The sequence below is a fragment of the Lampetra fluviatilis genome, chromosome 2, assembly GCF_964198595.1.
Source record: "Lampetra fluviatilis chromosome 2, kcLamFluv1.1, whole genome shotgun sequence".
In the NCBI taxonomy this organism is placed as follows: domain Eukaryota; kingdom Metazoa; phylum Chordata; class Hyperoartia; order Petromyzontiformes; family Petromyzontidae; genus Lampetra; species Lampetra fluviatilis.
Window position 1 is genome coordinate 29,319,289 of NC_136276.1, and position 10,884 is coordinate 29,330,172.

Sequence of the window (10,884 nt, forward strand, 5' to 3'; positions counted from 1 at the left end):
GAACAGAATCCTCATGTGCGGCTATGGACTGAAAGTCAGTGCACAACTTCAAAGTATTATTTATTTGCACAAATACAGAATTGAATGTACTGGGCACTGCACTACACTGCATTACAAAACAACGTTATTTAACAAGCTTCACAACAGACACAGATGTGCCTTTGGCACTCCAGCTGCTTTGCATCTAAGTTGATATTTAAATATTAACATTTTCCAAATTCTTGACAAAATCAAATCCAACATAAAAGTGCAAAGTCCATTCAAACAATAACAAAAGTTAACAAAACAGTAAATTACCAACAAAGCATCATAAGAATACAAGAAATTGCATTTTGTAAATAATGGCTTTCCCCGAGTTCACTGCCCAAGCAAACAAAAATCACATCTCTAGGACCAAAGATATATGGTTTCTTTAAAGTCTTGAAAGTATGGTGACTAACAAAGGTCCATAAACGGGTTTTTTACAAAGCCCAACTCAAATACATTACGGAACAAAAATGTGCAACTGCTACCTCCTGCAAAAGCCTGCCAAAGCTGTTCAAAACAATACTCTATCTACACAAACTTCAAGTATAGCACGGTTACTACTATATTTGCAGTAGAGTGCAATAAATCGTGAAATAACTCACTGCCCTGTGTGCAGCATCAGTCTAGATACACAAGCATAGCTAACTGATCCAGCCACCACATTGATAATGGAAAGGTAACAAATGGCCTGTTCGTCAGTATAAAGTTTGCTTCTCTACATGGCAATTGTAGGCTGGTTTCACCCAAGTTTTGGATTGTTAGTGCAATATAACCCGATTACACTACTGCCACTATTTCCACAACAGTTACCCAGAAAAAATGGTACCTGTACAAACAGTACATACGACAGTTAAAAAGCTCATTAAGTGAACAATTATCATCTTTAGCCTCGGATATTCATTGAGAATATATTGAGCAGGGCTATTGTGAGCATGTTTAGCTTGCACATTTCTTCCATGAGCTGGTCTCGCCACACTTTCCTTCAAAAAAATAGATCAATATCCGCGGGATCATGACGAGGATTCTTCTGCATTTCAACAATCCAAATTCATGACCATTGCCACCGATGGGTGCAACAACTCACCAACAAAACTTGACAAAATACAAACGTTTCACAAACTGCAAATTAAATGACGAACCAAATGTTAAGATATAGCTGTTCAGGATTAGAGAGAGATGTGTCAACGGGGTTGTGTGTGGCGCCATCATTTCTTCTCACACCCTGCTCGTCTCCTTCGGTTTAATTGACTGCTCTGCCTTGTTGCAGAACATGCTTTCAAACTCCTGTGCTCGCAGTCACACACATACACACAGACACAGAGATGCCCTGCTTAAGCTGGTAGTAAGGTAAAGGTACAGCCGAGCAAATGCTTGCTCACGCCACCGCTGCCAGAAAACCCTCCAACCGAGGGAGCTCTTTGCAGTCCCTCTAGAGGTAATTTTTCGTCATCTTCCAAGCTGGCCAGACGTATTTGGAGAGGGAGGAGTTACCCACACTTTACCCAACTACACGTGACCTACTGTGGTATAGCCATTTATACTGCTGGGTGAACAGAGGCGGGGAGAAAAAACAACTTTCCCTTTTAACTGCTGCTTTGGGAAATTGAATTAAACTGGTAACATTCCTAAAAGAAAGCCTAGAAGACGAGCTCTTGCCACCCTGCACATATGTACTTAGGGTACGTGTTTTTGGCTGTCTGATAAGAGTTTTAATGCTTTATTGATTATTTAAAAGAATACTTTAAAGTCACAGTAAGCTCGAGTGATATCACAGCATTGACGTTGTATTTACATGTTCGGAAGAAGTGTTGTGGTGACATCACTAGTTTCATAATGACACATTTACCTGGGATTTCAAAGTCTATTATTCATTCACGAAGTTTCAAATTCGGGTCAATCTGAGATAGACAACCTAGATATATATCTACCAGACACCAGTTGTATGTTTTTTGAGTTGTATTTTCCTTTCAGTCCATCTCCCTTTCCCATGAGCATTATTGATTATGAACTGCATATATCTATTTCCTTCTTGATAGGACTCCGATAGAACAATTGTGATGGGAGTTTATATAAAAAAAGAAAAATAGTAAAACATATATAAAAGTTAAAACGATAATGAATCAATGAACATTTTGGCAAATTTTTCATGTGATCTTTGAGATTTATAAAAGTGTAATTTCCTCCTCCAAAGAAAAATGTGATGGTGCTAATCTGTTTACAGCTTTGAACCAGTGGTGAAAATTCCACATCCCTATGCCCGGGGAAAGTCTATCCATCTGACAACTACGGTTGCCTTTCCGACAAAGTGGTATCTATTGTATTGACCCTGTAGAGATGTGTTCAGTCGACCCCCCCCCCACCATTATTTGAACTCGCAACCTTCCAATTGCAAGATGCTTGCGATAACAATGAACCACCAGCTGGAATTTGGACAAAACATCACCTAAACATATTGAACTGCGAACGAGTAAAATTACGTGTTGAGGTAATGTCGTCAAGATACAATTCTGGCATTGGAACTTGGATGCCGTGTTGTGTGTGGCCTCACCTGCTTGAGGTGCTTGCCATGATTTTCCTGAATGTACTTGAGGAACGTGACTGACCACTGCAGGGTGGTGGCCTTGTCCGTCTCCACGTTGCAGAAGGGAACCAGGTAGTTGAGCTCGTCACAGCAAATACGAATGCGTCGCCTGCACAAATCAGCACGGGGTGGGGGGGTGGGCGGGTGGGGGACAATCCTTTGCTCATCTCGCTGCACGACCATAATCCAGCACGTTGATGGATCGCACACACATGATGGAGCCAAGAAATGACAGTATACCCAATCGGTCACTAACCTATGTGTTTGGGTCAGTTCAATGTTATTTCCTATGCGTGGGTTTTGTATGGGCACTTTGGGTTCCTCCCATATGCAGATGTGCTTGGTAATTGGCCAAAACAATTTAAACAGGACCCTCTTGAAAATGAGTCTTGAGGCGAAGTTTAGATATTTCGGGATGAAGTACCATTAAGAAGTCGAGGCTTCTCCCTCTTCAAATGAATGTGAGGCAGGGCTCATTTTCTCTTATTAAAATCGCATTACATTGCGAGATTGTCATGCTTTTATCATTTAGGAATTATGATTATCTTCTGCGTATTACTTCTCTCCATAGCAACACCCCCTTACCCTCTCCTTCAACCAATACATTTATACAAATATAATCTGCCTCCATAAGCCACGTCGATCAAGGTTGCTTGACCATGCTTCGCCACACTGGTCGTTACAGGTTGGTGATTGGAGGACCCAGGATGTTTAGATAGCACTCCCCGCCGATGTTATACGTGGCCAGAATGTGAACTCATGTGACTCGGTTCATAGGGCAGTGTGCTAACCACCGCACCACCACTACACACCTTGCATTTTTTTTATTAAGTCACATTTCATTTATTTAGAATGCCAAACTGTATTATTGACACCCATTGCTGGAGAGGCTAAGGAGGCAAATAGACCACAGAGCATTGTCAGGGGCAGGGGTCGGCAACCCGCGGCTCCGGAGCCGCATGCGGCTCTTTACTGACTGCGTGACGTTATGTATGTGCAGTATGTATTCACGTGTATTGTGGGCTCTTGAAATAGTTTTTTTTTATCAAATTTAAAAAACATTGAACGTTATTTTGGTTGCGGACCCCTGCTCTAACAAAATGTCATTTTTTTCCCTGAGAGATACTAACAGTCAGGCCTACTTTTAAGACACATTCTGCACTGGGATGTTTGGCACAGTCGATTAATGAAAGTTTAGCATGTGGAAGGAAACCACGGTACCCACAGAAAACCCACAAAACGCACGATGAGACAACACCCAACATCTCAAGCCCACATGCTATATCACCATCTCAACAGTTTTGGGAAATTCACGAATCGAAGTGATCCATTGATCCTCCAAGGCACAGGGTCGCAGGCGTGAGCCCGAGCGCCACACCTCCTATCTCTCTCCATGAGGTTGTGCCGCACGCGCTTGTAGTTCCCCCCCTCCGGCGGCGAGGCCGGGCTTGCATACGAGCTTTGCGACGGGGCTTGCCCCCTCATCTTGTTTCCGATGTCACCCAGGGTCTTGCGCTCCGACCTGTCGAGGTGCCGCTTGGGCTGTACCTTGGCCTCGTTGAAAACATTGCGCAGTTCCTTCTCCAACTCTGAACAAATGCAAAGAGGCACGTGTGCGCACATACACACAAGCTCATGCTTGTCCATACTTATACGCATGCATGCACTCACATATACTCATATAGACACTCTGACTGCACACACTATGACTGAGGATTATACGAGTATGTACAAGTGGAGATGAGTGCATATTCCTTCGTTTGTAAAAAAAAAAAAGTGTGGTAACAACTGCTCTTCACTTTTTATGTATTAACACACAAACACACTTGTCGTGACTAGGGACAGGTACTGCCATTGTTGTATGTCGAAAAGTGACAAACGCACCTTCTTGGCTCTTCCAGGGCTGTGTGGATGGATGCTTGTCTGTGCTAAAGACTGGTGGTGCCAGCGAACCCATGTGCATTGGGGCCTCCAAGCCCTGGTTGAACTTCATGTGCAAAGACTCCAGTAACTGCTCTGTCGGTATATTTTGAGGTGGAGGCACCATCTGAGCAACAATTTTTAACACAAGAACAAACAAAAGGCACATTATTTGAATGCAGCAGTTTGTACACAGCACATTTGATGAGTTCAAATTAGTATTCTTTTTCGGAATGTATGATTTCTGGTCCGAGCATGTATCTCTCCAAGCTCCTTCAGATACTTTTCAGTTTTCGTTCATGTCTGATTATTTATATATCAGAGTAGGCAATATTTACTAATGGAAAACGTCTCTCTTTTGGCACACTGGCATGTTGCTTTTCATTATCATTATCCAAAAGCACTCCAACCTGATTAGGCTCACCTCTGTATTTCGTAATTTTTGTTCAGATCCACCTTCAATATTTGCCCTGGTTATAAATATTCTGCTGTTTCATCAGAAGTCCCGTCAACAATAATTGTATTTTTCGATTTAAAGCTTTCGTGACTGCAGGGATTCATCTTCTTGGTTCTTTCGGTAAAGTCACGTAGAAGGGAAGTAATAAAATAATAAAAATAAAACATAATAAAATAAAATAATTCTCACGACGTTTCGGCTACAACGCAAGCAGCCGTGAAGACGGCTTGCGTTGTAGCCGAAACGTCGTGAGAATTATTTTATTTTATTATGTTTTATTTTTATTATTTTATTACTTCCCTTCTACGTGACTTTACCGAAAGAACCAAGAAGAAGAATTGTATTTGTTTAGTGAATTGTATGTGACTTCTTCTGCTCAATCATTTTGAGCCCAATTCTGCAGCCATTTAAAAGTTATTCAAGCATATGTTACATTGGTTATTAGGATCGTATTCAGCAAAGTTATGGTTCCTACTTTTCCCATTTTTATGTTTCTCTCTTTATTTTTTGCGATGCATTTTTTAAGACATTTTGTAATGTAGCTGTGAAAACTGTTACTGACGACACATTTCATCTTGAAATCTCAGTTCAGCTGTTCCATATTTTTAAAGTAAAACCATGCGCGCTTCGTCCACTCGGGGCGTTGGGGCGCCGCCCCACCAAGCAGCTGTCGAAAAATACTTTTCTATAGTTTTGTTGCGTTTGAAATTTTTAAAATATGATTCTTTCAACGTGAATTGCCTAATGAAGATAACATTTTTAGTTGTTAATTTTAGAAACCGCTGGTCTCGGAGCGGCTGTGAAGGCGTCCGAGTGAGAGATGTCCCTGCATTCATTGAGATTAGCTTCGAGCATTTCAGCCACGCCGTTTGAGACCCATTCTGGGTGGCGCCCACAGCTGTAATTACTATGTTACAACGCTAGGTTGCACTGTGCTAATATAACAGGTCACGGCCTACGACGGTATGTGGCTGTTATTGTACAGTATGCGGTGTCTTGGTTGCCTTGGCTCATTTGTCGAGTCGTGTTAATTACCCTTTGATCTTTAATTGTTCTTCAGGCTTTTCGCAGTGTCAAAGGGGTTGTGTAGTGTGGACATGAGGGTCATGGGGGCAGAATTTGAGTGCTGTTGTTTTGTTTCGTATTGTTTATAAATGCCTATCGTTGGTAGATAAGACAGTTATGTCACTTTCACGAGAAGGCCAATTACATGACGATGTTTTTTTCATAATTAGAACACAATATATTCAGAGGTAACTCACAACAGCCCCACCTAGTGGAAATGTCCAAAGCCGCCACGGAGTGAAACCCCAATTATGGGAGTAAACCTTTGAAGCTGAATTAAGCAAAACATGCAAGACATACCCTCAAAGGTAAGCATAGATGAGTTAACCCACTTGATTTACTCATTTTCCAGCTCGGTGGGTTTGGGAAGCTCACAAATCTGAGACCCACACCGACCCTTGCCTCCAAAGCATTTAATTTCGGGTCAAAGTAGATAATTAGCCCCATCTTGCCATTGACCACATCCAAACATGTACCCTTAACTTGTCTTACAGTGCTTTTTATTTACCCAGGGAAACCTTACCGTGGGATATTTGGTATTGGGATATTTGACCAATTAAAGAGTGTTTTGCATGTGAGAGGAAACCAGAGAAAACCCACGCATATGAAGGGAAACACTCAAAGCTCAGCAGTTAGACTCAAGAATGTGATGCCATCTCCTGGCCACCTCGCAGCCCAAGCTTAAGCCCGGTATTCATTTCAATTACTAACCAGACCCAACCTTGCGTGTGAGTTCTGATGAGAACGAGCATACTCACAGTGATATGATGTAGAAAAAATAAACATGGCTCATTCACCTTGGAACTGCTGGGAAAGCACTTATGTTGCTTGTAACCGGGGAACACAAACTTCACGACCGAGGAGCTGGGCCCTGAAACGACCTCCCCAGTGATTGGGTCTGAATGCAGCTGCTGCAGATGCTGCTGCTCCAGAGTCTGCTGCCCGCAATACTCAGCCAGGTGCTGAGCCCCAGACACCAAGCTGAAGGACACAGGCCATCACAGCGCAGTCAGTTGTGCAGTAAAGCCCCTAGACCTTATATTGAAAGGCACACCTTTGCCTCAGTCATTTAGATGCACATCTAATATACATTGTGACATTTTCAACTTTACTACAAGTTTAGGAAAACGTCATATCAATATAAAAGTATGGCATTTATTTTCCCACTGATGTCTCAAGACTCGTTTTTCAGGACAGTGCTAAATTGGAATGGTTGGGCAATTCAATTAATGTTTGGCATGTTAAAGGGCAACAGAACACCCAAAAAAACCCCACACATTACCCATAATTTCCCTACAGACACCGATTACTACCCAACACACGGAATCTATTTGGTGAATCCAGATCCCATAACATATTTTCCAAACTCAACATACATTTATACTATTCTAAATGTTACACAAAAGATATATTCTGGGATCAACCCTCGAACCCAATCTCCTGGCACTTCCAATTTGCCTAGATGCCTTGGCCCCATAGACCTCACTAACCAGACGGGGAATCTGACCCTTACTTGCTGTGCTCCAAGGCCGGACCCCTTTGCTGTCTCTGGGCAGAGAGAAACTTCTCACACATCAAGTCCCTGCTGCTGCTGCTATTCTCCGCAAAGCGATCCTCCAGCCGAACCCTCACTCCCATTGCCCCTTGTCGCATCTGGCATCTCACGGTGCCACCACCACCCCCCGCCTCCTCCTCCTCGTCCTCCTCCTCCGTGTCCCGCGGCAACGGCCCCACCGTGGTGAGGTCCAGCAGCCGTGGAGACTCAACCTCGTGCACCTGCATCTCTGGGTGCGTCTCCATACTGTGAACGACCAGCAGATGCTGCTGCTGGTCCTGCTGGTGGTGATGATGCTGATGGTGTTGGTGAGCAGAGGGCGGCTCATTCACCAGCATCGCCTTGAGGTCGTGAAAGTCCATGTGGCCTTGCTGCTGCTGCACTGCGGCCTGAAACGCATTGTCCTGGGCAGGGGCAACTAACACCTGCTGATCCTGCTGGCCTTGTGTAGCGACCAATGTCTCCTCCACACATTCGTCTTCAGTGCTGCCCCCTTCTTGCTGCCCCTGCCCAGTCGGCGTGCTTGCTATGGAGGTGTAGGACATTTGGTGCAACTGCGCGTAAATCACTTCGCTCATCTCCACGTAGGGGCCCCCCGGGACCATCCCTGCCACGGCCTCGCTTGCGAGGTCATCACGGTCCATGTGCGCCGACTGCCCCGTGGGTCCAACCTGGCCCTGCTCATCAATATATTGGCTGGGGTCCCCCATTGATCAAATGTGAAGTGATTCGCTATTATCAATTCGTTTTTTTTTTGCTCCAGGATTTGTTATATTCACGTAACGATTTATTATAGCTGTTGTTGGTGGTATTGCGGGTATAAAATAGCTGCTGGTTACTATTGTAAACGCTTAATAATGTTGTATAATCCGCGCTGTGCCGACGTTAGAGACTCAACGGCATTAAACGGTTTTGAGAACCTCTTCGTGACGTCACCGCTTATATTTATTTAAGTTTTTAACGCACTCCAATGAACCTTTAAAGAGTCGCCTCACAATAATAATAACAACAATAACAACAACAGCGCGTGGTTGCGCGGATCAGTGTTGCCGCGTTGTTAATTACGAAGATAGTTTTTTTTATTTTTTTAACTCGACGCGACTCGGGGGGGACCCTTTTGCCTCGACCAACCTCGTCCATGAACGGCGACCTCCGACAGGAAACGCGTCACCGCTAACCGGGGGTTTTATACCGCCGATTAGACTCCGCCCACAAAACCGAGCCGTCCAATCACAGAGGGCGCGCGCGTTTAAAATCCGATCCCCTGCGCGTCGCGCCGAGGTTCTCCTGGACGCAGCAATCAAAGCGGCGTTCATTGGCGTCATCTGGTCCAACACCATGTGAGATTAGGCTCTAAAGAAAAGCTGTCTCGGGTGTAGACCAATCAATTTCAAGGACAGTGCATACATTATCAGAGTTATGTTTTTTTTGCGTTCTGACTGCAGGTATTGTGGTCAATGCAAACATGACTCCTTGTAAAAAAAGGTGTCAGTTTTTTTGCCAGATAAAAGGGTAAAAAAACAATTATCATGTCGTTCGTTCGTTTCTCACACCGTTTGTCCTGGTTGAGGGTCGCGGCGGCAGCATGTTGAGAAAGGCGGCCCAGACCTCCCTTTCCCTGGCGACAGACTCCAGCACTACGACACTACATTACATTACTATACATTATACACTACTTACCAGACTCTAGCTCTTCATAGGGAATTTACAAACGTTCCCTGGCCAGCCGAGCGACATAGTCCCGCCAGCCTGTCCTGGGCCAATCCCAGGGTCTTCGCCCAGTGGGACGTGCCCTGTAGAATTACAAGGGGAGTCTACCGGGGGGCATCCTTACCAGATGCCCAAACCACCTCAATTGGCTTCTCTCGATCCGGAGGAGCGGCACGTTAAGTATATTTATTTTAATTGCAAGTAGTAAAATGCATAAGCATGCAATGCACCACCTTCACATACATGTCTGTCCCTCCACGCAAATAAATACAAGTTTTGTTTAACACATCCCATCAGCCACACGTATTTTAATATCGTGCATGTTACCAGCATTGGTATCGAACTGGGGACTCATATTTAACAGAAAGTCCTTGCCTGTACACATTTAGTGGTTCTCCGGCATTGGTTCAAGCAAGATTGATTGATAATGAGACACTTGAATGTTGAAACCGGTTCAGTTTGGTAGTGTTGCACTCATACTAATGGGATGTGTAAATGTTTTTTTTTAATGTGGAGGGACAGATACGTGAAGGATGTGTTTTGTGTGCCCATTTATCAGTTGTTTTAGAGCAGTGGCCAGTACTGCAAAGACAACCTAGGTTCATTCCAGGGTTAAGCCATCTATGATTACACCAGGTTCTCACGTGTAGTGAGTTCATGGCCTCAGCATACGAATACATGACATTTGGTTTTGATAAAAATATAATTTGCAGCTCTGAAAATGCATTTTTTGGATTGATATGCGACTATGCAGGATATATACAAGGTGCGCTCCTAGTGTATATGAAGTGACGAGAGAAGTCATTGCGTGATATTTTCAAAAGTGGTTCTCAGTCAAGGTGCATTGCTCGAGGCTGGCGTTACAAATTTGTTCAGTCTGAAGGCATGACACCGACAGCACAATTGGAATAATTAATCAATCGCTAAACACGTGTTTTTTATGGATCGACACAACTTCCATGTTGATAGGAAGTTAATGTTTGAATAAAATGTTTGAATTGTGTAAATATATCCATATTTGTCATGGGTAAAAAAAGGTCTCATCTTCGCAGACTGGCTTTTCAGGAAATATTGCAGTTTCCAACAAAGCGGTGTTCAATATATGGGCGAGGACAGTAGTTGTGGGAGTTGTCAGACTGGTGGATGTTCATTATTCCTATTGGCAATGGAGCCATGAAACAACAAAAAATGGCCAGTTTCATATTCTAAGCACTAATCAGTGAACTTTAGAATTGTATACAATTACCAGTGTGATGATGGATATTATTGCCCCAAAACCAAAATGTAGAAGTTACACTTCCAGCCCTGGCTCCAGTCGATGTGGATTCAAATTTCCTGCTATCTTTCTGTACTGAATGCAAACTATACCTTTAGAGTTTAGTTATCCATGACTGCCATATTGGACTGTTGCATAGACATGGGGTTCAAAACACCTGACTCTTTTCACCCAGTCTTTTCCATTTGCTTGCAAATGTGACAACCAATATGCTTACCGATTTGTACGATTGATACGTTATACATAATGCCCCTTTCCCCTATTTGTAATTATGTAATTTTTGGACGTATTTC

At 43.6% G+C, this 10,884-nt stretch overlaps 1 protein-coding gene across 1 annotated transcript; it reads right to left on the reverse strand.

Moving 5' to 3' along the window:
* Positions 1-416: 416 nt before the first annotated feature.
* Positions 417-8,315, reverse strand: LOC144937478 (uncharacterized). The gene is made up of 7 exons (XM_078864727.1): positions 7,938-8,315; positions 7,564-7,883; positions 6,848-7,031; positions 4,493-4,655; positions 3,987-4,197; positions 2,576-2,717; positions 417-1,311 (listed from the first exon to the last, which is right to left on the reverse strand). Exons 1-7 carry the CDS (start codon positions 8,313-8,315, stop codon positions 1,243-1,245), a joined length of 1,467 nt encoding a protein of 488 aa, XP_078720853.1. The 3' UTR covers positions 417-1,242.
* Between the last annotated feature and the right edge of the window lie 2,569 nt (positions 8,316-10,884).

Excerpts from the sequence above, each read along its gene's own strand:
- LOC144937478 (XM_078864727.1), bottom strand. The coding sequence starts at position 8,315 with ATGGGGGACCCCAGCCAATATATTGATGAGCAGGGCCAGGTTGGACCC. Across the intron at positions 4,656-6,847 it reads GCTTTCCCAGCAGTTCCAAG|ATGGTGCCTCCACCTCAAAA; the intron begins GTGAATGAGCCA and ends ATTGTTGCTCAG. Across the intron at positions 1,312-2,575 it reads ATGGCAAGCACCTCAAGCAG|GAGTTTGAAAGCATGTTCTG; the intron begins GTGAGGCCACAC and ends CTGCGAGCACAG.